Below are 26,840 nucleotides of genomic sequence, written 5' to 3' on the forward strand. Positions count from 1 at the left end.
GGGGGAATCCCTCCTGTTGCGCTATTTTATTCTGACAGCAACAACTATCAGAATACAACTGATTACTGCAGCTGGCTAAAGCCACTGGCAGTGATCAAGCAGGAAAAAAACAGACAAGCTGGTTGTACTGAAGTCGATCGACAGATTGAATTCAGTACATCCATTCTGCCTATAGAGGAATGGAAATTGGGGCAGTTCCTGCTGGACTGTCTGAATTTCGATCTGTCTATGGCCGGCTTTACTTTGTGAAGATCCTTACACATTTACTTCCTTAAATTCTGTGACACAAATTCACTATGCCTTGTGGGTAGGCACTGCTGTCACACATTTCACAGAGCCTGCCATCTCAGCTACAGAGGTGCTGAAAGGAGGAGTTGCAGGAGGTGGAGTCAGTACAGGAATCACTGTTTGCAGGCAAGGTACCATGGGATATGTAGTCCCTAGAAATCAAAAGGCAAACAGCAGAGAAGAAACTGAAAAGTATGCAGAGAATCCAGGAAGTTGTGGAAAGAGATGACCAGCAGACAAGCAACAGTCACAGCATGAAAGGAGATTTTTCAAGTAAGATTATATTGGATTTTCAAATAGAACTATTGTTTGTATTGTCATTACAACGCTGATGTTTTAAAATGAAAGTGTATGCTGTGACTATAGATCCCAATTAATGCCTTCATGACACATATTGCAAAGCACACTGTCTGTTGACTTTTTGACTGCTTTTCTCTATCTGAAAATCCACATGGGGCCATACAAAAGATGAATAATCTCATTCAGTCGTGTGTGTTGTAAGATAGACTTAAACAGCAGGAGATTTAAATTTTAAATACAGGGTCTATTAAGGCATTTAACATAGCACCATTAAACAGTAAATATCTGCTGGATGTAAGTGGCATATATAAAAAAAAATTGAGGCAATATCTCACACCCTCCTGGCTAAAATACAAATCAAATAATAAAACAAAAAAAAAAAAACACCAATTGTACATGTTGGAATTACTTTTTTGGAATCTTATTTCTTTACCTTTTATCTTGTCCAAAGGCCAAGTGATTCACAAACAAACGCATAACTCCTTTATGGGTTTCAGACTTGCTTGTGAACTGAAAAAGAACATATATCATCCTGTGAGAGAGCCAACGTTCCTAGATCAACATTTTAATTGGGGATTCACTACTGCCAGCTCTTAGTATTAGTATTATTCAGCTTAGACCGAAAAGTCGAGCTTCAGCCAAACTACTTTTTTTTTGTTTTGGATAGTGTGGGGATTCCCTTTTTTATAACCATCTGTGCCCTAGTGAGGACAGATCCCTAGGAGTGGATGCTACTTAGGAGATATGAAACAGCAAAAATAAGTAAAAATGCAGTACTTAAAGTGGAGGGCCACCCTGAAAACAAAAAAAATATTAAAAATTACAAAAAAATATAAAAAAAAAAAAAAAAAAATGAAAAAAATTTTTTTTTTTTACTTACCAGAAATGCCTGTTGCTAGGCACTTTCTCCTAATCTTCCTCTTCCTCCTCCGCGGAGATCTTCTGTCTTCTGTCTTCGTCGCGGCGTCTTCTGGGTAATGAGTCGCGCTGTGTTCTGGTAACTGTGTGTTCCAGAACACAGCGCGTCCCATTCAGAAAGCGCTGCGGGTCTCGCGCATGCGCAGTAGCTGCGGGACTCGCGCATGCGCAGTAGGAAACGGGCAGTGAAGCCGTAAGACTCCACTGCCTGTTTCCCTTACAAGGAATGGCAGCACCGGGACCCGAGAGCCGAGGGACGGGTCGGCCTCGGGCGGCCGACATCGCGGGCACCCTGGACAGGTGAGAGTGTGTTGATTAAGTCAGCAGCTGCAGTGTTTGCAGCTGCTGACTTTTTTTTTTTTTTTTTGTATAACCGGCCCTCCTCTTTAAGGAAGGAAAATGCCAAAGATGTCTGCTCCAAGAACCATGGGGGAGACCAAGAACCCAAAAAGAGGTAGAAGTGAGCCCCAAGGATGGCACAGGGCAACACTTGGAGCTAGTATACTCTCTTGGTGTCTTAACTGGAGCTCTTATAATTTTAAGGTATTTGCCCCCACTGTGGCTGAACAAATATATCCTCTCGTCGCCTTGTTCCATCCTTGGAGCCCTTTTCTATTTCTCTGGGTACTTGGTTTTCCCCCATGGTTCCCAAGGAAGAAGTCTTTGGCGTTTTCCCTCCTGAAATGCGTAATTTTTATTCCCAAAGTGAACACCCTAGGATAAGTATTTTTTTTATTTTATTTTTATAAAAAAAAAAAAAAAAATGTGAGTTACTGCATTTTCAAGAGAGTCCAATCAAATTTGAAAATTAGTCACATGGCTGAAAATAAAGTTCCATTAAGCTAGTACAAATGTTTTCTGAATCCAATCGGTTTTCTGAAAACCTTTTTGAGGTTTTAAATATTTATCATTTTTGCTTTTTATATAGTGTATATTGAGGTTGGTTTACTACAACTGGAGAGTGCAAAAGCTGGTGCAGCTGTGCATGATAGTCAATGAGCTTCAAACTTCAGCTTATTCAATTAAAGTGGTTCTAAAACTTAAATATTTGTACCTTAATACAGTCCTTGCATTAAGGTAAAAAAAAAAAAAAAAAAAAAAATATCTAGGCATCAGTATCCCTCCCCCTTTTACTTGCCGGAGCTCTTCATATGATCCATCGGGGGGCATTGGGGACGACAAGTCCTGCTGTCTGTGTCAATGGACGGAGCAGCGGGGCTTGGGAGCAAGCACGCACAAGTGCCTCCATGGGGGCACTGGACACAGAGGAGGAGCCAGGAGCACTGGTGGGGGACCTGAAAAGCGGAGGTTTGCAGTTTTATTATAAAGATGTTTGTTATTTAAAAAAAAGAAGCTCTGACAAAAAAAAAGGAAGCCGATTGGTTTCTATGCAGAGATGCATCAGATTTTGCACTCTTCACTTTTAGTAAATCAACCCCAATATGTGTAATGGTCCAGGGACTAGAAATTCTGCATACATATTTAGATGGTAAACAATAAGCACATATTAGTTGTACTTAATAAAGTGACATGCGCTAGGACTAGGGACTGTGATAAAATATACATATTTTTTCTAAGGCGGCGTACACACGCGGGGACTGTCTGCCGAAACTAAGTTCGTCAAACAGTCCGCTCAAACTTTTGAATGAACGAACACGCCCACACACGGCACTTTTTGAGCGGACAAATACGGCAAACTTTGTTCGTCGTACTAAGTCCGCGCAACTTTGGAAATGAGCGGACTCGCCCACACACGAGGCAACAGTCCGCTCATTTCGAGCGCGTGTGCAGGTAGGCGGGGCCCGCGACGGAGACGTCGCGGGCTCCGCCACCTGGAATGGACTTAAAGGGGGAACCCCAACGCCGAAAAAAATCGGCGTGGGGGTCCCCCCAAAGTCCACAACAGACCCTTGTCCGAGCACGCTACCCGGCCGGCCAGGAAAGGGGGGCGAGCGAGCGCGCCCCCCCTCCTGAGCCGTACCAGGCCGCGTGCCCTCAACATGGGGGGTGCCTTGGGGAAGGGGGGGCCGCGCGGCCCCCCCACCCCAAAGCACCTTGTCCCCATGTTGATGAGGACAAGGGCCTCTTCCCGACAACCCTGGCCGTTGGTTGTCGGGGTCTGCGGGCGGGGGGCTTATCGGAATCCGGGAGCCCCCTTTAATAAGGGGGCCCCCGGATACCGGCCCCCCACCCTATGTGAATGAGTATGGGGTACAATGTACCCCTACCCATTCACCTGTAAAATAAAAGTACCCAACAAAAAACACAACACACGAGATAAAATATTTTATTGCACAGCTCCGGGGGTCTTCCGTCTTCGGGGGTCTTGTCCCCCTCTTCGGTTCTTCTGCCGGGCCACCGCGCCTTCTTATAGCTCTTTTGCAGGCGGTGGCCCGGTCTTCTGTCGCCGCCTTCCGTTCTTCTGTCGCCGCCTTCCGTTCTTCTGCCGGGCCACCGCGCCTTCTTATAGCTCTTTTAGAGGCGGTGGCCCGGTCTTCTGTCGCCGCTGTCGCCGCCGCCTTCCGTTCTTGTTCTTCTTGTTCTTCTCCAGGAGATGTTGACACGTCGCTCTCTCCGGCCGGAATGCCAGAGCCGCGCTGAGCGGCCACTTATATAGTGACAATGGGGCGGTGTCACATGGTATATGTCACATGGGTTGGTCACATGGTGACCCCGCCCCCTTACGATGTCATAGTCCCCATGTGACATCAACCCATGTGACCAACCCATGTGACATATACCATGTGACACCGCCCCATTGTCACTATATAAGTGGCCGCACAGCGCGGCTCTGGCATTCCGGCCGGAGAGAGCGACGTGTCAACATCTCCTGGAGAAGAACAAGAAGAACAAGAAGAAGAACAAGAACGGAAGGCGGCGGCGACAGAAGACCGGGCCACCGCCTGCAAAAGAGCTATAAGAAGGCGCGGTGGCCCGGCAGAAGAACCGAAGAGGGGGACAAGACCCCCGAAGTCGGGAGAAGAGGCCGGCGGCGGGGAGGAAGAAAGCCGGACTCCTCCGCTAGCAAAAGAGCTACAAGAAGATAGCGGAGGAGTCCGGCGAGAAGACCCCCGAAGACGGAAGACCCCCGGAGCTGTGCAATAAAATATTTTATCTCGTGTGTTGTGTTTTTTTTTGGGTACTTTTATTTTACAGGTGAATGGGTAGGGGTACATTGTACCCCATACTCATTCACATAGGGTGGGGGGCCGGTATCCGGGGGCCCCCTTATTAAAGGGGGCTCCCGGATTCCGATAAGCCCCCCCTCCCGCAGACCCCGACAACCAACGGCCAGGGTTGTCGGGAAGAGGCCCTTGTCCTCATCAACATGGGGACAAGGTGCTTTGGGGTGGGGGGGCCGCGCGGCCCCCCCTTCCCCAAGGCACCCCCCATGTTGAGGGTACGCGGCCTGGTACGGCTCAGGAGGGGGGGCGCGCTTTCCTGGCCGGCTGGGTAGCGTGCTCGGACAAGGGTCTGTTGTGGACTTTGGGGGGACCCCCACGCCGATTTTTTTCGGCGTTGGGGTTCCCCTTTAAGTCCATTCCAGGCGGCGGAGCCCGCGACGTCTCCGTCGCGGGCCCCGCCTACCTGCACACGCGCTCGAAATGAGCAGACTTCCCTCCGAGCGGGAACAGTTTGCTCATTTCGAAAGTGGCCTACACACGGGCAGACTGTTCGCTCAAACCAAGTTTCAGCGGACAGTTTTTTCGGAATTTCCGAAAAACTTTGTTCGTCAAACTGTCCGCTGAAACTGTCCGCTGAAGCCCCACACACGAGCGGACTGTCCGCTGAAACACTGTTCAGCGGACAAAGTTGAGCCAACAGTCCGCCCGTGTGTACGCGGCCTCAGAAGCAAAATTAACTAACATTTTCTTAAATATGTAAATAAGTTTACAATACAAACCAAAAGAGACGCTCCATAAAAGTGTGATACAAATCGAAGAGTTTTGCATATAATTTTGCGTTTATCAGATTCAAAATCCTAAAATTAGTAGAGAATAAGCAGTTAGACCAATGAAAAAAAATCCACATTCATATAAAAAGTTGATGGCAAGCTTTACTTTAAATAATAAACAAAGGGAACATGTGTCATAAGGACAGGAAGACACAGAAGGCATAGAAGGCATAGAAGGCTCTGAACCTTCGGGGGGGGGGGGTATCACCAATAACTACACATTTTTACAGGCAGGTATCTGGGGAATTTGAAAGACAGAATAGCATGTGTAGAAACTTAGATAGAGTCACTCAGCACAAGCTTAAAGTGGAAGATGGAGTTCTGCTTTAAGGAAGTACAGTCAGCCATTATATAAATCGTAGCTGCCGTCCATTCAGGTTGGCCTGGATGTTCTGCGTGGCTTGTAGCGGGCCGAGGTGCACAAACTGGACAGCGAAGACATGTGGGATTACTCACTTCAGCCGTGGATTGCGACTAGAGACAGACTGATCCAATTAAAAATTTTACACAGGATCTAATACACGCCACAACACTTGCACCACATATATCCCACCTCCTCGGCTAGCTGTTAGAGATGCTCTAGCACTCCTGCAGGCTATGCACATACCTTTTGGGATTGTCCACGGATTCAGTATTATTGGCAGGAGGTGACCCAATTCTTCCATAGGTTAACCACAATACCTATCTCTTTGACAGTCAGTATTTGTCTCCTTGGACTAGTGGACTCGTTGGCATTTGCTAAAGCAACGCATACTCAGTAGACATCCTCCTATGTTATGCTAGAAAGGCCATAGTACTTAAATGGAAGCCAGCTAGGCCCCCTACCTTTTCCTCATGGAAATAGTTATATAATGCTGTGATAACCCTTTATAAAAAGTAAGGAGGATGCCCCAAGAAGTATGAAAAAGTTTGCCACCCGTGGATGGACTTGGATTCCACGGTAGACCAGGATTCAGTGGATCAATCTAATTTGACTTCCTGAGTATCTATTTGGCTCTATAGTGAACTGAGGTCTATACTTACGATGCATGGGTGGTTGTATAAGCTTGGATGTCAGTGTAACACCCTAAACCTATTACTCTTGTAGTATCAAGCTCTGGTGGATAGGGGGGAGAGCGAGACCTCCAAGAAAAGTTACTCCTTGCCATAATCCTATCTAATGTAGATCTGAGCAGTGTTCAGTCCGCTGTACATATGAGGAACTCTACGATAACAGAACGCAGATTAACAAAAAAAAAAAAAACATAATGGACAGAACAGGTCACTGATTGGGTTCTTGTGATTAGGTATGAGACCAGCTACTTGATGGTCTAATCGTTCAGTTTAAAGCATGAGCAACTGTGACAGTTATCATTCACAGCAGGTCTTGCATATAACTGTATATGTTCACATTTTCACATGTATATGTTGTATATGTTCAAATATTCACATTCATATAAAAAGTTGATGGCAAGCTTTACTTTAAATAATAAGCAAAGGGAACATGCGTCATAAGGAAAGGAAGACACCACAGAAGGCATCGAAGGCTCTGAACCTTCTCCATTCTACAACAGAAAATGTTGCTGATCCCTCTGTACCATCATTTCCTGTCTTGGTAACATACTGTTACTGGGCCAGGAAAAGAGGAGGAAAATAGGGAAAACAGAACCAGATGGAGCTAAATAAAGTCTCTGTGCACCCAAACGTCTATTAAAGTGTACGAGGTGTGTCTAAAAAGTTTGGTGAATGGTATAAAAAAAAAAAAAAAAAAAAACAGAAGACAAATTGCCTTTATTGGCCTTAAAAATAATCGCCATCCTTCACAACAAACTTTTGGCAACATTCATAAAGCTTCTGGAAACTGTCAGTAAAGGCCTCTTTAGGAATCGATCGCAGAACCGCTGTCACACATTCTTGGATTGCGGCCCTGTCTGCAAAACGTGCGCCTTTCATGACGCTCTTCAGGTGGAGAAATAGATTCCATCGATTGCTGGTTGGATTCCGGATCAAACTGGTAGCACCAGGTCTCATCCCCTGTAACAGTGATTTGCAGAAAGAATGGATCCTGTTCACACATGGTAATGAAATCTCCAGAGGTTTCCATATGTTTTGCTTTTCTATTCTTCTGTCAGCTTGTGTGTCACAAACCGGGAACAGATCTTCTGCTTATCCCAATCTTCATGGACAATGGTGCGCACATGTCCTTGCTAATTCTCAATTCTACCGCCATCAATCGTCGATCTTGTGCCAGCATTTGTTGCACTCGCTCAATCATTTACGGGATTCTGCTTGTAGACAGCTGACCTGAACGTGGCTCATCCTCAGTCGTTTCCTTCCCTTTGCAAAAGCGTTTGAATCAGTCACAAGCACATTTCCTGCTCACGGCTTCCGTCCTGTACACTTGCACCAACGTTTCATGCATCTCTGTCGCAGTTTTCCCGTTTGTAGCAGAACTTGATGTTAACTTGTTGCTCCATTGCACTGTGACGCTACCTCTCACACCGACTAGGCTTGACTGGCCACAGCGGCTTTATCATAACAGTCACATATACTTTATAGACGGCGCGTCTCAATGCGTCTCTAGATATATGTATGCACGTGCAACTGCCCGTGTTGCCATTGAGATATCCGACCATTCACCAAAAGTATTTAGACACACCTGGTATGTATAACTAAAACTTTATTTTTTAAATAGAATATGGAAGGGTTAAAACCCCCGCCAGATAATTTTTTTCTGTCTGTATACCATTGGGGAGATGTACAGGAAGTGAGAGAACATCACTAAAAGCGAGTGGAATACCCCTCTTAAGCTGGTCGAACACTCAGAAATTCAGCAGGTCCCTGCTTGAGCAGCCTGGGCAGAAAGTGGAATAATACCTTAAACTGGTCGAACACTCATGGAAAGTGGCTCCCCTACTCAACAGATTGTTTCATTGACTTCTGTCAAAGAGACACGTTGGAAAATGTTCTGCCAAACCACGGCTGCATCTGCTATTCAGTGGTGGCTTACGCTTTCAGAATAAATTGTCCTGGTGGGGGCAGATTCCTCCAGTCACCTCGTTTGTGTGGATGGAGAAATTCAATTTTTTTTTCTGTTCAGACAGCTGGCTGAATGAAAAACACTAAAATGTTTGTGACCATCACAGCATCTCACACTATAGTACGACGCTTACCTGAAATAGATCATATTTGCTTCCGATAATTAGTAAAGGCAATGGAAACGGATCAATCAGTTCTCTGTCCTGTTTGATTTAAAAATATATATAAATAAATAACAGTCATGAGAACCGACAGCATAAAATTAACCAGGTAAAGGTTAATTAAAAGGTAAGGTTTAAAAAGCAGCTTTAGGAAACAAGTAGAGTCTATCAGTCATCTATTAAATTGTGGTAACAATAGAATGTCTGTTTAATTGATCTTAAAGGCAATTTGTCAGAAGCCTGACCAATATATACTGAGAATATAATGAACAACGGCCCAAACTTAATTTACATTTATGGAAAACATAGATCATAACATAGTAACATAGTTGGTAAGGTTGAAAAAACACACCAGTCCATCCAGTTTAACCTGTGTGGGTGGGCAGGGCTGTGTGTATTATGTCTCTACCACTTCCCATATCCCTGTATATTCTGTTCAATATGATGCTCATCTAAGTAGTTTTTGAAATTAGTAGCATTACCTGATGAAACCACCAATTGTGAAAGGGAGTTCCACATCCTTACCGCTCTAACAGTAAAAAAAAACCCTTACGCAGTTTAGGGTTAAAACACTTCTCGTCTAACTTCACAGAGTGGCCATGTGTCTTCTTGAGTGACCTGAGACTGAATAGTTTCCTCCCTATGCTGGAATTACCATTAGGATATTTGTATTTTGCTCTCATATCCCCTCTTAAGCGCTTCTTTTCCAGGGAGAATACGTTTAAAGATTGTAAATGTTCCTCGTAACCGAGATCCTCCAGCCCTCTTATTAGTTTTGTTGCTCTTCTCTGGATTCTCTCCAGTACTATCACATCTCTTCTGAGGATTGGTGACCTGAACTGGACGGCATACTCAAGGTGTGGCCGAGCCATAGTTTAGTACATTGGTAGAATTGTAGTTTTATCTCTTAAATGCCCTTTTTTAATGCATGCTAACAGTCTACTGGTGTTGCTTGCTGCAACTTTGCATTAAATGCTATTGCTGAGCCTGTGATCTACTAGGACCCCCAGATCTTTCTCCATCCTCAATTCCCCAAGAAGTTCTCCCCCTAGTGTGTAATTTGCATTCATATTTTTAGCCTCCAAGTGGATTACTTTACATTCCCTTACATTGAACCTCATTTGCCATGTTTTGCCCACCCCTCTATTTTACCTTTCTTTTATCTTATCTACAGGTCTTCCTGTAGAGTTGCTTTACCCTAGTTGTGAAGTTGATGCCCTGCTTTGTATCACCAGCAAACACGGAGATTGAACTATTTATGCCAACCTCCATTTTGTCATGTCATGTCAAGTCAAATCGCATGCTAAAATTGTCAGCAGTGCCAAATCGGTTGTTAGTGTGAACCTGGGCTTACACTTGAATTTAGTCACCCTGGTTTAGCTTTAGTTCTTTTATATTTGCTGCCTATGCAAATACACTGGCTAATGCCATTACATAAAAATGACAAATCATTAGATCCAGACATATAGGCAGATTAAATTTATGCAGATCCAAGCCCATCCCTTCCTGCTTTCCAAGCCTTCCCTTTGGCTTATATGAGATATGGGTGGCCTCACTCACCAATATGGAGGATGTGAAGGCGGCAGAGGCTGGGCCAAGCTCAGGTTCACAGGAAAAGTGCATACAACTTCAAACCGCCCCTATCTCTGGATGCACTGATCAATTTGTTTTGTCGTTTACTGAAGGTAGTCCAAGAAACAGAAGCAATGCTGGAGACAAATACCCTTCTCCTATGTAGCATGCAAAGCAATGCCTAATACATACGTATATTTAAAGCCAACAAGCCTTCATCATATTATATACACACCGGATGGTTATTTGGAAAACTTCTCCAGACATTTTGCAAAATCTGATTGGCTGCCTTGGAGTTGGACTTCCCAATATCAGCTATAATTTTATCTACGTGGTTCTTAGTAACCGGTAAGAGCTTCTCTATTGTGTGCCACAGTTCACTGGGCTTTGAGAGATCAAGAACAAGTACTATGGAAAATGTCCTTAAATAGAAAGAAAAGAAAATTGGTTCAGTTTATAAAACACAAGCAATAATTATAACTGTACTGTATGCATGAGAAACCATTTAAAATAGTTTACTGAGTATTGAAATAAGAAAGACAAGAGCAAACTGGGGCGCCATCATCTTCTGTATTCTATTTATTCACTACAGATTACTATGCATGGTTTTAAAGTGTACGTAAAGCCAAAAGTTTTTTCTGTTTTAGTTTTGGATAGAGTGGGAAGGGATTAAAGGATTAGACCCTCTGTCAATTTTTTCTCCATTTTGGACAGCAGGTACAGCAGTTTCTAGCTCAGAAAACCATAACCAATGGCAGGGCTATGTAACCAATATGCCGGCTGCCAACCAACATCCACTGTAACATGTTCAATACAGCAGGCAGCCAGCATAACCATCACATCTTGGCATACTTTGAACATACACCAACCCCACAGGAAAACCCTACCCATTTACCAATTCTTTGTTCCGGGAGAATACTTTAATATTGGGCAACGCTAATCTTAAGTCTATGGGTCATGGAAACAAAAAGACAAAGAGAAAAAAAAAACATCTATTGCAAGCAAAAGAGTGGCTTAGTGGTTAGCACAACTGCCTTAGGTTTGAATCCCAGCCAGAACATTATCTGTATAGAGTTTGCATGTCCTCCCTGTGCTTCCATGAGTTCCCACTCACACTCTAAAGACATGCTGGTAGGTTAATAAGCAAAAGTCTAAATTTGGCACCAGTATGTGCGTGAAAGTAAGATAGGGATCTTAGGCTGTAAGTTTCTCGAGGGCAAGGATAGATGTAAATATACAATATGTAATGGGCTGAATAAATTGATGGCACTAAATAAATAACTGTAATGAATGAATAAATACAGGTTCACTCTTGCTCTGTGGTTCCTCCCACGGTCCTCTACAACACTAGAGAATGCAATAGGAGGGAAAAGAAAAGCAAAGCCTTGTTCCCAGTTCCCCTTCTCAGCGTTGGCCATTCCTGGAAGGGTTTCGTCAGGTTTACACACATTAAAGCGGAAGCCCCGCTTGTCTGCTTCCCCCCCCCGCCCCCTCCGTTGCCACATTTTGTACCTTTTGGGGGAGAGCGAGTACCTGGTTTTGACAGCTACCCACTCCCCCTTTCCTTCCCCCCGCAGAGGGGCCATTCACAAAGCGCAGCATGATTCACGCATGCACAGTAGAAAACCGGCTGTGGAGCTGCAAGGCTTCAATGCCGATTTTCCTTAGCCAAGATTGAGGCGTCATCACCTGAGAGCCCATTCAGGAGAACACTGCTGAATGACTTCTATAAAAATAAAAATAAATTACATATGCATTGCATTGCTTACCTTATGTTGTCAATGGAGATGGGTATGTTTATTAAATCCATTAGAGATAGTCCCCCGCCTAGTTCCCAAAAATGAGCAATATCTTTTGGCTTAAAAAGAAAACAAATAGATTCATATTACACCAAACCTTTCAGCTGTTCGTTTTATATTAGTGAATATATTCTATAATTATATATCTTTTTTTTTTTAAACAAAGGTTTATTGAGTTTTATACAAGCGCTTTATACAGGACAGCGATATATTTTAAACATTTTTACAACCCAATAAACAAAAGAAAAAAAACTGGTGTCAATGCGGATAAAAAGAATCCTATACAGATTAAGAGACACAGGTTGTAGAGGATTGTAACCAGCTGTCCCATATTTTGTTATACTTGCCCAGGCAACCTCTATTAATGTAAATAATCTTTTTTAAGGTAAGGTATTGTTTATTTAAGCGAGCCAGGCAGCCAGCGTGGGGGCAGCAACCTGAATCAAATTCTGGGCTATAATCTTTCTAGCTGCAAACATGTTTCATGGGGAAATTGAAGCATATATTTATCTATTTCGGTATCATGAAATAAGCCCAAAAGGCATTGCCTGGGATGCAGCGACACCGGTGAGCCCGTCTGTTCGTGTAGGAACTTAACAACCTGCGACCAGTATCCTCGAATTTGAGGACATTGCCAGAAGACATGGTCAAAGGTGCCAACAGAGATCAAACACCTAGGGCACAGACAACTGCGAGAAGGGCAAAATTTAGCCATTCCTTGCAGGATCAAGTATGCCCTATGTGTAATATAAACTTGGGTAAGCCTAGCAGACATTTTGGGGGACACCAACTTCCAGGTCTCTAGTGCCTCACCCCAATCCTCATAATCTAACTCTCCAACCCCGTCTACCCATTTATGCTTAATAGAATATGCTAGTTTAGTCACAGCTGGAGTGATGAGCATATTATCGAAGACAGATATGAGCTGACATAGTTCATCACTGTATAGCACATCCAAAACATCTAGAGATGGTAGAGCAGGAGAAGTACCTGTAAACTGAGCATGGAGTGCATGTTGCACATGAAAGAAGTGAAAGAGCATATAGTTCGGAAGATTAAACTATGCCTTCAGCCGATCAAACGTCTTAATCTCTCCATTATGAAGAACATGTGACAATAGGTGTGTACTCCCTTTGATATCCAAATTGTGGGATCAGGTACCTGGAGAAGTTCCAGAAGGAGATTATTGTACCATAGAGGGGTATTTGCTATGAAATACAGAACAGTCCATCTTGGACATTGCTAGGTCCCAGATCCGCTTATGCTGAAATGAAAGGCCAGAGCGATTTGGAAACACCAGAAAACCTTTTAATCCATGTAAAAGCAGGGGAACCAGGTCAAGCAAAGCAACATGCTGTGCAATACGAAGCAGCGGAAATTAATTACATTTAAAGAAAGAGATCCTGTCATCTCATCCAATCTGTAAAGCTGCACAGAGATTACAATCAGATGGTAGAATCTCCTTTATATTTACCAAAAATATTTCATGCAAGGACGTTCCTGACTAGATAGACATTGTATGGATTAGGTAGGTGGGACCTCTCATTACATTGTTGTTGATAAATGATCTCTAAGTGCTCATGTTTATGGGTGTTTTTGTGCGTTTGATACGCTCTTGGCAAGCGCATCAAATGAACAAAGCGAACAAAATATCACTGACTTTGATTGAGTGATTCAGAGGTTGTGTGTTGACCTGCTTTGTTTTGCACCACGTTCCTATGGACATGGCATGTCCTGTTGAGGTGTGTTTGAATTGCAGTCGAAGCAGGTCAAAGGCAGCCTTTTCTTGTCAAATTCTACGTTTTTTTTATTCAAAAGCATGCCTTTACATTCAAAAATGGCCACCGGCTTGAGTCCTAAAAGAGATATTACAAAGATAGTTCAAACACAGCCATTGTGGAAAAACAGAAAAGCTGCACTGAAAACTCAGTGCCTTGTCAGCTGGTTTTATTATATCCTTCCTAATTTTATGTTACCCCTTTGTACACTGCTATATACCCTCATATAACGCTAAGGCTCCATTCACATCTCAGCATTTTGAATCGCGGCAGATTTGCAGCGAATCTGCCCGTGATTTCAAAGCATTGAGGTGTGAATGACAAATTGCGGAAAGCACATTTGAGATGCCATTCATTCGAATTTGCGATAAATCATGTTGCAATCGCGGCAACCCGCATCAGGTGAAGCTTGTCGCCCAAAAAATGTTCAGGAGCTACTTTTGGGAGACATGCTTCACGTGATGCAGATTGCAGTGCAATTTATTGTGCAACAACCGCGGCAGAACTGCACCGAGATTTTAGGTGCCATTAAAATGAATGTCATGTTTAATGTGCTTTCTGTGACTTGTCATTCACACCTCGCTTTGAAATTGTGGCCAGAAACATGGCATATCTGATTACGATTCAAAATGCCCTACTCTATTACCAAACACACACACACACACACTCTGAGAAAAATGATAAATGCAACACTTTTGTGTTTGCCCCTATTTATCATGAGCTGAACTCAAAGATCTATGACTTTTTCTATGTACACAAAAGGCCTATTTTTCTCAAATATTGTTCACAAATCTGTCTAAATCTGTGTTATTGAGCAGGTCTCCTTTTTATATAATAAATAAAATGGCGAGGAGCTCCAGGATTTAGGAATGATAGAGAAAACAAACTTCTTGTTTGCTCAGATCCTAACAATTTCTGTTCTGGGTCCTGGAGCCTTGAAATTCTGAGTGAAATAAGCCTCCATTCCTAGGTCCCCATTTTACCTGGTAGCTAGACCTCAATATTAGTCTCAGCTATGCACACATCTGCATGAATGTGAGCTGATTAATATTCAGGGCTCTCACTCTTACTCTCTGCTGGGGAAAAGGCTGCCTGCTGACAGAATACTAAAAGTTGAAAAAAAAAAAAAAAATAATGGAAAAAAATGCATGTTTGTTTTGGGCTAACCCACTAGGGGGCATGCTGTTAGTCAGGAGTATCATTAGTTTAGCTAGCGGCTTGGAAAAGAAGATCATTTGTCTGTTTTACGCTGTGGATGTGCTGCACAAAGCCTTCCCGCACTGAACTGTGCACAGAGACTTTTCCCCAGTTCTGTTTTAAGCTATTTTCATTCCTTTGTATTCTCATTTATCACACTTACGTTTTGCTCCCAAGAACATTAGAGCAGCCGACATCTAAAAAGGCTACAAAATAATATCATCGAGCTTCCATGGTAATGTGCTAAGATAAAAGAACAGGTGCACAAAGGCTGGGTACAGTGGTACAGACAGTTATCTTTTTCGTTCAGCTGGTGGGCTAAATGAAGAAAAAAAAAACAAAAAAAAAAAAAACAAGGTGGATAGAAGCCAGCCCCCCCCGCCCCCGCCAGGATATTATATTCTGACAGCGGGACTCTCTTCTGTCAGAATACACTGATCAGTGAGTGGCTGCAGCTGCTAATTAATGATAGTTTTCCAGCTGATCATTTGATAGAAGTCAATAATCACGATTGACTTCTGTTGAACAGGGAGGGCCAAATACAGATCGAAAACCATCCAGTCTGCTGAACCAGATCCCATTTTGATCCATCTGTACCCAGCTTAACAAGCCAGGAATCAAAGAGGAGGTCCAGCCTGGGTGAAAAAAAATTCAAAGTCAGCAGCTACAAATACTGTCGCTGCTCTCTTTTATTATTAGGACACTTACCTGTCCAGAGAGCCTGCGATGTCGGCACCCCAGCCGATCTTCAGACCGACTCCCGGATGCTGCCAACGCCATTACTGGTAAGGGAACCTGGCAGAGAAGCCTATCATGTTCACAGCTGGTTCCCTACTGGGCATGCGCGAAACACCCTTTGCTTTCTAATTTGCCCAACGGCAGGGGAAGGAGGTCTCACTCACAGGAGATCGGGCCGCTGCCCCATCTCTGGAAGTAGGGAAGGGGGCCTATTCCTCCCCCTCCTCCTGAAAAGCGCCAAAATGTGACACCGGGGGGGAGCGCATAAGCGGAAGTTCCACTTTTGGGTGGGGCTCCGCTTTAAGTATAAGACAATAAACAAAAAGACGGAAAAACTATAGTTTTCAGCACACAGCTGACTTTCAAGTACACAAAAATAAATCATTATTGTGGTTATAAAGTCTAAAAACATTTTTTACTTTAATGCATTCCTTGCATTATAGTGATTGTAAAGACTTTTTTTTTTTTTAAATAAACATGTTACACTAACCTGCTCTATGCAGTGGATTTGCACAGGGCAGCCCCGATTCTCCTCTTTTCGGGTCCCCCTTTGGTGCTCCTGGCCCCTCCCTTCTGCCGAGTGCCCCCACAGCAAGCAGCTTACTATGAAGGCACCCAAGCCGAGCTGCAGTTCCGTGTGTCCATTCAAACATGGAGCTGCAGTTCGCCCGCCCCCCTCTCTCTCCTGATTAGCTAACTGACATTGATTGACAGCAACGGGAGCCAATGGCGCCGCTGCTGTGTCTCAGCCAATCAGGAGGGAGAAGGACCATCCCAGACGGCTGAGGCACTCGTGGACATCGTTGAACAGAGATGGGGCTCCGGTATGTATTAGGGGGCCGGTGTATACAGAAGATTTTTATCTTAATGTATAGAATGCAGAATAAAAATGTTTAGGCCCCAGTATCCCCCCTCACCCCTCGCAGGAGCGCTGGCAGTGTTCAGCCGTGTCCAATCACAGTAAACAAAGAAATGCCGGTTATCAGCTTTCCTCTCCTTACACTGACAGTGTGTGAGGAGAGGAGAGATGATCAGTGGCATTTGCACACAGAGGAGACCTGCACAGATAATCAGTGCCCTGATTACCAGTGATGCCAGTCAGTGCTGCCTTTCAGTGCCTGCTCCTCAATACTGCCTGTGCCCATAAGTGCCACCCATTAGAGCCCATCAGTGCTGTATATCAGTGCTCTTCAATGCCATCAAATCAGTGCAGCCCCAGCAGTGCCCATCAGTGAAGGAGAAAAATTACATATTTACAGCATTTTCTAACAGTAACTAAATCACCCTAATTTTTTTTTAGCAAAAAATAAAAAACCCAGTGGTGATCAAATACCACCAAAACAAAGCTCTATCTCTCTAAAAAAAAATATGACAAAAATGTTATCTGGGTACAGCGTTGCATGACCGCACAATTGTCATTCAAGTGCGACAGCGCTGAAAGCTGAAAATTGTCCTGGCAGGAAGGGGGTGAAAGTGCCGGTATTGAAGTTAAGCACCCTCTTCTCACCACCCACCCCCCCAACCTGCAGCATCCGATCTTCCATTCAGAGCCCTGCTATAGCCACCTCACGACTCTGGGGCTTAGAAATCCCCTCGGCATTCACGCATCTTCTTGCCCGCTGAGAGGACAGGATACACGGGTTCTGATTGGTCAGTGCCGACCAATTAGAATGCTCCTAAATGTCCCTCCTGATAGGTACGTTTGGGAGATTAAGCTCCAGGGATTTATATGTCACAGAGCCATGAGGCGGCTATAGAAGGGCTCAGAACAGGATATTGCCGAGCAGCAGGTCAGTGGGCTTGGGTGGGTTGCTGAAGAGGGGGTCCTGTGTAAATTCACCTTAAAGATTTTTCTGTAAAGGTGACCTTGCACTTTAAAGGGTACTTCTATGCAGTGAAAATCATTTGTAGTTTCCCCCCCCCCCCCTTTACAAAAGCAGCATCCACTTCTACTAGCCTGTCCCTTTGTCTACTACAACATGACAGTTACACTTTGAAGGAGCTGAATATAGATAATGTTTAGTGACTGCATCAGTGAATATAAAGAAATGTTCTGGAGGGTGCAGAAGGTTCATCATTATGAAGGGAATACAGGGTCAGAATTATTACAAATGTGCAGAATTCTAATCCTTATCATCCTTATCTTATCAAGCAGAAGAGAATATTATCACTTGTTCAAGGTGATGGTTATACTGCACAACATATTTTCTACTATACTATGTTTTTCTACATTGTCAACTCTTTTACACAATGGACTGCATATATTTTACTTTAAAGTGTCATTAACCACTTCAATACCGGGCACTTTCGCCCCTTCCCCTCCAGGACAATTTTCAGCTTTCAGAGCTGTCGCACTTTAAATGACAATTGCACGGTCATGCTACACTGTACCCAATTTTTATCATTTTGTTGCCACAAATAGAGCTTTCTTTTGGTGGTATTTGATCACCTCTGCGGTTTTTATTTTTTGCTAAACAAACTAAAAAAAGACCAAAAAAAAGTTATAAAATTGAATTTTCTCCTTCACTGATGGGCAATGATATGTAGAATTGATGGGCACTGATAAGCAACACTGATGGGTACCAATAGGCGGTACTGATATGCAGTACTGATGGGCACCGATATGCACTGACTGGTGGCTGTGATGGGCACTGATGATGTGATGGCCACTGACTGGCATTGTGTTGAGCACTAATTGGCACTGTCATCCACTTTTTTTATTATAGCTCACATCTGATGGGGCTGTGCTGATAATCAATGTGCTGATTATCAACACAACCCCCCCGACAGGGAGAGCCACCAATCGGCTCTGCCTGTCACCGTGAACTGAGGAATGCTGTCTACCGGCACTTCCTGGTTCATGCGATGATCAGCTGTGATTGGTCACAGCTGATCACGCGGTAATAAGCCTCTTACCACAATCGGAGATGTGGCGTGTCAGATTGACGTGCTGTGCGCCGGCATGTTATCCTGCTGGACATCATATGACGCCCAGTCAGGATAACTGAACCACTTCCCAGCCATCAATCTGCTATAGGCCGGGCGGGAAGTATCGTATTTATCGGCGTATAAACACGCACTTTTTTTCCCCCCTAAAATCAGGGGGAAATCGGGGGTGCGTGTTATACATTGATCCCCCGCCGTTCCTAACCTTCTCTGCCACTCTCCGTGGCTTTCGGCCATTCTCTGACATTTTCAGCCACATTCGGCCGTTCTCGGCCGCTGAGAATGGCCGAGAATAGGAATAAAATACTCGAAAGCCGGCGAGATACACAGGACATCTGCTCTGTATCTCGGCTGCGCCATTTTTAAAATGGCAAAGACACTGACAAGCCTGCAAATGACTGACAAGGCTGCAATGCAAGGCTGCAAATGACTGACACGGCTGCAAATGACTGACAAGGCTGCAATGCAAGGCTGCAAATGACACTGATAAGGCTGCATTGACGTAAGTTTTTTTTCCTTAAACTTCCCTCCTAAAAGTTTTTTTCTTTTAAATTCCCTCCTAAACTTGGGGTGCGTGTTATACGCCGATAAATAAGGTAGTTAAAGTTTTCAGCTTCAGCTTGAATGACAATTGCGTAGTCATGCAACATTGTACCAGGGGCGGATCCAGGGGGGGGGCAACGGGTCAATTGCCCCCTCCGAGAATACCGCCAGCTGATGACAGAACGGCCGGTTCCGCGGGTCCAATCGTGGCCGGTTCCGCGGGTACCCGCGGGCCGGTTCCGCGGCTCCAATCGCGGCCGGTTCCGCGGGTACCCACGGACCGGTTCCGCGGGTCCAATCGCGGCCGGTTCCGCGGGTACCCACGGACCGGTTCCGCGGGTACCCGCGCTGAGTGGACGGGTGAGGGGGGGGGCAGCTGGGCAGCTTAGGAGGGCTGCTGGCCAATCAGGAAGCCAGCAGGCAGGGGAGCAGGGAGATGACATCATCTCTCACTGCCCTGCGTCCCTCCAGTTCCGCCCTCACTGTGTAGGAAGCTGTGTGCAGCAGAGAGATTACATCATCTCTCTGCTGCCTATGTTCACTCTGGGACCCAACAAAAGACCACCAGTAGGTGACAATCCGCAATGTGTGGCAGGCTACGTGGCAAGTGGCAATCCGCAATGTGTGGCAGACTACGTGGCAAGTGGCAATCCGCAATGTGTGGCAGGTGACGTGGCAAGTGACAATCCGTAATGTGTGGCAGTTGACGTGGCAAGTGACAATCCGCAATGTGTGGCAGGCTACGTGGCAATCCGCAATATGTTGCAGGCAACGTGGCAAGTGACAATCCGCAATGTGTGGCAGGTGACGTGGCAAGTGGCAATCCGCAATGTGTGGCAGGCAACGTGGCAAGTGACAATCCGCAATGTGTGGCAGGTGACGTGGCAAGTGGCAATCCGCAATGTGTGGCAGGCAACGTGGCAAGTGACAATCCGCAATGTGTGGCAGGTGACGTGGCAAGTGGCAATCCGCAATGTGGGTCAGGCAACTTGGCAAGTGACAATCCGCAATGTGTGGCAGGTGACGTGGCAAGTGGCAATCCGCAATGTGTGGCAGGCTACGTGGCAATCCGCATCTGGTGGCAGGCGACGTGGCAAGTGACAATCCGCAATGTGTGGCAGGTGACGTGGCAAGTCACAATCCGCAATGTGTGGCAAGTGACGTGGCAAGTGACAATCCCCAATGTGTGGCAGGTGACGTGGCAAGTGGCAATCCGCAATGTGGGTCAGGCAACTTGGCAAGTGACAATCCGCAATGTGTGGCAGGTGACGTGGCAAGTGGCAATCCGCAATGTGTGGCAGGCTACGTGGCAATCCGCATCTGGTGGCAGGCGACGTGGCAAGTGACAATCCGCAATGTGTGGCAGGTGACATGGCAAGTGGCAATCTGCAATGTGTGGCAGGCTACGTGGCAAGTGACAATCCGCAATGTGTGGCAGGTGACGTGGCAAGTGGCAATCCGCAATGTGTGGCAGGCTACGTGGCAATCCGCAATATGTTGCAGGCAACGTGGCAAGTGACAATCCGCAATGTGTGGCAGGTGACGTGGCAAGTGGCAATCCGCAATCCGCAATGTGTGGCAGGCAACGTGGCAAGTGACAATCCGCAATGTGTGGCAGGTGACGTGGCAAGTGGCAATCCGCAATGTGTGGCAGGCAACGTGGCAAGTGACAATCCGCAATGTGTGGCAGGTGACGTGGCAAGTGGCAATCCGCAATGTGGGTCAGGCAACTTGGCAAGTGACAATCTGCAATGTGTGGCAGGTGACGTGGCAAGTGGCAATCCGCAATGTGTGGCAGGCTACGTGGCAATCCGCATCTGGTGGCAGGCGACGTGGCAAGTGACAATCCGCAATGTGTGGCAGGTGACGTGGCAAGTCACAATCCGCAATGTGTGGCAGGTGACGTGGCAAGTGACAATCCCCAATGTGTGGCAGGTGACGTGGCAAGTGGCAATCCGCAATGTGGGTCAGGCAACTTGGCAAGTGACAATCCGCAATGTGTGGCAGGTGACGTGGCAAGTGGCAATCCGCAATGTGTGGCAGGCTACGTGGCAATCCGCATCTGGTGGCAGGCGACGTGGCAAGTGACAATCCGCAATGTGTGGCAGGTGACATGGCAAGTGGCAATCTGCAATGTGTGGCAGGCTACGTGGCAAGTGACAATCCGCAATGTGTGGCAGGTGACGTGGCAAGTAACAATCCGCATTTGGTGACAAGTGACAATCCACATTTGGTGGCAGGCGACATGGCAAGTGACATCCTCAGGGCTCCCACTGATTCTGCATTATGGTGAGTTGAACCATTTAATTTTATATTACAATGTATTAATAGAAATAATGCGCTTCAATCATCCTGACACCATAACAACCATGGTGCCGTAATGATTGAAGCGCCAATACCAGCCATTTCCCATATAAATTGCCCCCCAAAAAACATATTTTATAGCAGTGCCCCTCCCGAGATTAGACTCTGGATCCGCCCCTGCATTGTACCCATATGACATTTTTATAGTTTTTATAGTTTTTTCACACAAAAAGAGCTTTCTTTTGGAGGTATGCAATCACCACTGGGTTTTTTATTTTTTGCTAAACAAACAAAAAAAAAAAAAAAAAAAAAAAAAAAAACACCTTTTTCATAATTTGTTATAACATTTTGCAAACAGGTCATTTTTCTCCTTTACTGATGTACGCTGATGAGGCTGCACTGATGGGTACTGATAGGCTGCACTGATGAGGTTGTACTGATTAGCACTGATAGGCTGCACTGATGGGTTGAGCTGATGAGGCAGCACTGGTCAGGAGGCACTGATGGGCACTGATGATTGGGCACTGATAGGCAGCACTGATGGGCACTGATAGGTAGCACCAATTAGCAGCAAATGCGCGCATTAAGGGGACCGATGTCCCTTTAACAAAAGCCACGGCTTTTTTTTTCCTTCAAGCTGACAGCATGAAAAAAAAAAACGATAACTGATATCTGTTTATTTCCGTGATCAGCTGTCATTGGCTGCATGCAATTGTCACTAACGCAGTGCCAAAAAATTGCCTAGTCATGAAGAGGGCTAAATCTACTGGAGGTCAAGTGGTTAAGCCTTCAGGAAAATGAAACACATTTACTGACAGCAACACATCTGTAGGAATTTTAGGCATTTAAAGATTGCGATTGATTCTTACCGTATTGTGTCCCTTTGCTCTCCTGCCAAAGGTGTATTCTAATGCTAGGGTTGGTTTAGGTGCTTCATCTCTTAAAACAAAAAGAAATCTTTATAAATACCCTACTGGTGATAAAGATTGTAAGCAACTTGGTTATGTAGACTTGTTGAATGCAGATACAAATAATTAAAACTTAAACAAAAATACTGTAAATACATGAAACGTACTAGCTATATAATCATAGCTACATTTATAAAGAGACACTATAAGACAGTGATGGTGAACCTTGGCACCCCAGATGTTTTGTAACTACATTTCCCATGATGCTCAGGCACTCTGCAGTGTAGTTGAGCATCTGGAGTGCCAAGGTTCATCATCACTGCTATAAGGCCTCATGTACACTGCAGCTGCTAAACTGACATTCAGGAGCAGTTGGGCGTTTTTCTGCAGCCCTTGAACTCTCCTGAACTTATAGTAGTTTAGGTTACAGGCATTTTTATAGACCCTGATAGACCCTGCGTTGTTGTTTTTTTTCATTTTGGCGTGGGATTGGCCTGGTATGGATCTCGGGGGGATACAATTTTGACGTGGGGTTCCCCTTCAAGATCCTCATGATGATCCAACTTGGATGCGACTATTCAAATCAATGGGCTGAAAGTTGGATCAATTAACACGGCTCTCATAGGAAACCACTGATTTTAAATAGAGGCAGAGAAATGCTGCTAAAAGCTAATGTGGCTAAATGCGCATTAACGCCAATGCAAAAAGCTACTAAAAGAGCGTTTTTACAGGCGCATTTTCCTGGCGTTGGTAGTGGCTTTGCCGCTCATTTTCTCTAACGCCCCGCGTGCATGAGGCACAAGGGGTTTACGCCAATTTTATAAAAAGCTTGCAAGTAGATGTTTTACATCGGTTTTTATACTATTTATAAGACCAGGCCTTTTCTGACACTTTTTGGTCACATATAACAGTCATTACTTTTTGCTAGAAAATATCTCTTAGAACCCCCAAACATTATATAATTTTTTAAAGCAGAGGCCCTAGAGAATAAATTGGTGGGTTTTGCAATTTTTTGTTATATCACATGGTATTTGTGTATTTCATTTTATTGCTACAAAAAACACAATACATAACCAATTTTTTGGATAATATACACTGCTCAAAAAAAATGTAAGGGACACTTTGAAAACACATCAGATCTCAATGGGGAAAAACTATCATGTTGTCTATCTATACTAATATGGACTGGGTAATGTGTTAGGAACAAAAGGATGCAACATTGTTTGATGGAAATGAAAATTATCAACCTATAGAGGGCTGAATGCAGACACCCCAAAAAACGAAGTGAAAAAAACGATGCAGTAGGCTAGTCCATTGTGCTGAAATTTTATTGCAGCAAATCAAAATGGTACTCAGTAGTTTGTATGGCCCTCACATGCTTGTATGCATGCCTGACAACGTCGGGGGGCATGCTCCTAATGAGATGACGGATGGTGTGCTGGGGTATTTCCTCCCAGATCTGAACCAGGGCATCACTGAACTCCTGAACAGACTGAGGTGCAATCTGGCGACATCAGATGAACCGAAACATAATGTTCTAGAGGTGTTCTATTGGATTTATTTCAGACGAGCATTGGAGCCATTCAATGGTATCAATTCTTTAATTCTCCAGAAATTGGCTGCATACTCTTGACATGAGGCTGGCCATTGTTGTGCATCAGGAGGAACCCAGGACCCACTGTACCAGCGTAGGGTCTGACAATGGGTACAAGGATTCAATCCCGATACCTAATGGCAGTCAGGGTGCCATTGTCTAGCCTGTAGAGCTCTGTGCGTCCCTCCATGGATATGTCTTCCCAGACCATCACTGACTCACCACCAAAACCAGTCATGCTGAACAATGTTACAGGCAGCATAATGTTCTCCACGGCTTCTCCAGACCCTTTCACATCTGTCACACATGCTCAGCATGAACCTGCTCTCATTTGTGAAAAGTACAGGGCACCAGTGGCGGACCTGCCAATCCTGGTGTTCAATGGCAAATGGCAATCAAGCTCCATGGTGCTGGGCAGTGAGTACAGGGCCCACTAGAAGGCATCGGTCTACAGGACACCCTCATGAAGTCTGTTTCTGATTGTTTGGTCAGAGACATTCACACCAGTGGCCTGCTGGAGGTCATTTGTAGGGCCCTGACAGTGCTCACCCTGTTTCTCCTTGCACAAAGGAGCAAATGCCGGTCCTGATGGGATAAGGACCTTCTACTGTGCAGCTCTCCTAGAGTAATTGCCCATCTCCTGGAATCTCATCCATGCTCTTGAGACTGTGCTGGGAGACACAGCAAAACTTCTGCCAATGGCATGTATTGATGTGCCATCCTGGAGGAGTTGGACTGCCTGTGCAACCTCTATAGGGTCCAGGTATCACCTCATGCTACCAGTAGTGACACTGACCCTAGCCAAATGCAAATCTAGTGAAAAACAGTCAGAAAAGATGAGACGTGAAAAAAAAATGTTTGTGGCCTTCAAGTGTAAAAACATTTTGGAGGTCGTCTCATTGTTGCCCATCTAGTGCACCTAAAAAGTGTTCCTTTAATTTTTTTGAACAGTTTATAAAAGATGATGTTACCACGAGTAAATAAATACCAAACATGTCACGTTTTAAAATTGCGCACTCCTATGCAACCACGACAAACAACGTACATTTTACTATCCACAGGTGATGATTTAAAAGCCTTTACAAGTTACCACTTGAGATTTACAGAGGAGGTCTGGTGCTAGAATTATTGCCCATGACCGGACTCACAGTGATATCTCACATGTGTGGGAAGATCGCTGTTTTCATGCATGTGGGAGGCAATGCAAAAATCCTTGTGATAGCAATAGACATGCTACAGGTATTCTTTATGGAGAGCTCTGGGGTCTATAGAACTCCAAAACCCTCCTCTGCACTTAAAAGCATTTGATCACACCAAGATCGGCTAAATCAAATGATTTTGTTTTTTTTAAATGGCACCATTTACACCCAGGTAACCCGGAAGCGATGTGACATCATTGCTTCCAGGTTACTATATCATAGAGCCTAGTAAAGCTGATCGAGTCTTTGCTGGGCTCTATGATCAGCCAGCGAAAGCACCGGCAGGTTGAACGAGACTCCCAATGGGACAGTTGATCGTGATTAAGACATGGAATGCGGCTTGCTGCAGGCATCATCCCGTTATAACTACTTGAAGTCTTGCAATGCACAGGTACGTCGCTGGTTGGCAAGTAGTTAAAGAGGAGCTGCACCTTTAAAAAAAATATATTAAAAGCCAGCAGCTACAAATATTGCAGCTGCTGACTTTTAATAAATGGACACTCACCTGTCCCAGGGTCCAGCAATGTCGGCGGCAGATGACGAGCAATCGCTCGTCTCTCGGCTGCCCCCGCCACCATCCTCTGTCAGGGAATCGGGAAGTGAAGCATCGCGGCTTCACTGCCCGGTTCCCTGCTGCGCATGCGCGAGTTGCGCTGCGCCTCTCCACTTGTCCCCGCTGTGTCGTGGGAACTGTGCATTTCCCAGAACACAACGGGGGGGTGGTGCATCTGCAGCTAGCTTGTCCCGGAAGTGGGTGCAGATACCTGGATTATCCAGGTATCTTCACCCCCCTCCCCCCTGAAAGGTGCCAATTGTGGCACCGGAGGGGGGGGGGAGGGATCAGATGAACGGACCTTCCACTTAAGGATGGAGGTCCGCTTTAAACCAGTTTTTCAAAAAAACATTTTGTACAGGATACTTCAGGTTTTAAAGAGATCACAATAGAAGTGGTTTCCTTTTAGACATCCTGTCTTTGATTGAAACCCCCAGATAAAACCATATTGAGGGAAGGGTAGAGAGGCAGATCAGCCACTGCTCAATCATTCATGTGAGCCATTTACTTCTATTAGTAAATTTCAGCTATTGAGCACTGTAAACAATGAAGCTTTTTTTGAGTGGGTGGTAAAGGTAAACAGAAATCCTGTTAAAAAAGAAACAAACAAACAAAAAAAAAAAAAAAAACAATAAAACTCCACCTGTTGGCTAAGAATGAGAATTGAAATAAAGAAAGTCACTGTATGTTCCCTTTAACGTACTGGACATAAAAAAAAAAAAAAAGTAGAAGTATATTCAGTGCTACCTGTCAATACACCGAAGAATAATTGTTGTCTTTCCCTAGAATAGAAACATAGAATTAGCTATAATAATACAGGGATGCAGTACCAGAATATAGTAACACAGGAAATGGTGGTTGTATTCATTCATACAGTATATTCGGAATTCGTTTATGACTCATCTGCTTTTTTTGGAGTTAGATGGGAGTACAGAAAAAGTCCTGTTTGTTATTTTCTTTACACTTAATTAAGTATTCTTTGCAAAATAAATGACTATTTTACCACTTTGACTGCCCTATAGCACTTATACTGCTACAGGGTGGCAGCAGCGAACATGATCATTTATGT

General features: G+C 44.8%; 1 protein-coding gene across 1 annotated transcript in view; it reads right to left on the reverse strand.

The window, feature by feature from the left end:
* The window catches only part of DYNC2LI1 (dynein cytoplasmic 2 light intermediate chain 1), a 61,104-nt gene that overhangs the window by 24,448 nt on the left and 9,816 nt on the right, over positions 1–26,840 (reverse strand). Inside the window, exons 3-9 of the mRNA XM_077485671.1 lie at positions 26,519–26,553; positions 22,387–22,456; positions 11,982–12,070; positions 10,448–10,634; positions 8,614–8,682; positions 5,411–5,488; positions 1,022–1,098 (exon numbers count right to left, since the gene is read on the reverse strand). Of these exons, the coding sequence (XP_077341797.1) occupies positions 1,022–1,098; positions 5,411–5,488; positions 8,614–8,682; positions 10,448–10,634; positions 11,982–12,070; positions 22,387–22,456; positions 26,519–26,553 (605 nt within the window). The remainder of the gene's footprint in view (positions 1–1,021; positions 1,099–5,410; positions 5,489–8,613; positions 8,683–10,447; positions 10,635–11,981; positions 12,071–22,386; positions 22,457–26,518; positions 26,554–26,840) is intronic.

Source organism: Lithobates pipiens, unplaced genomic scaffold, assembly GCF_037356315.1.
Source record: "Lithobates pipiens isolate NorthernLeopardFrog02 unplaced genomic scaffold, aLitPip1_a1.2 Scaffold_18, whole genome shotgun sequence".
Lineage (NCBI taxonomy): Eukaryota > Metazoa > Chordata > Amphibia > Anura > Ranidae > Lithobates > Lithobates pipiens.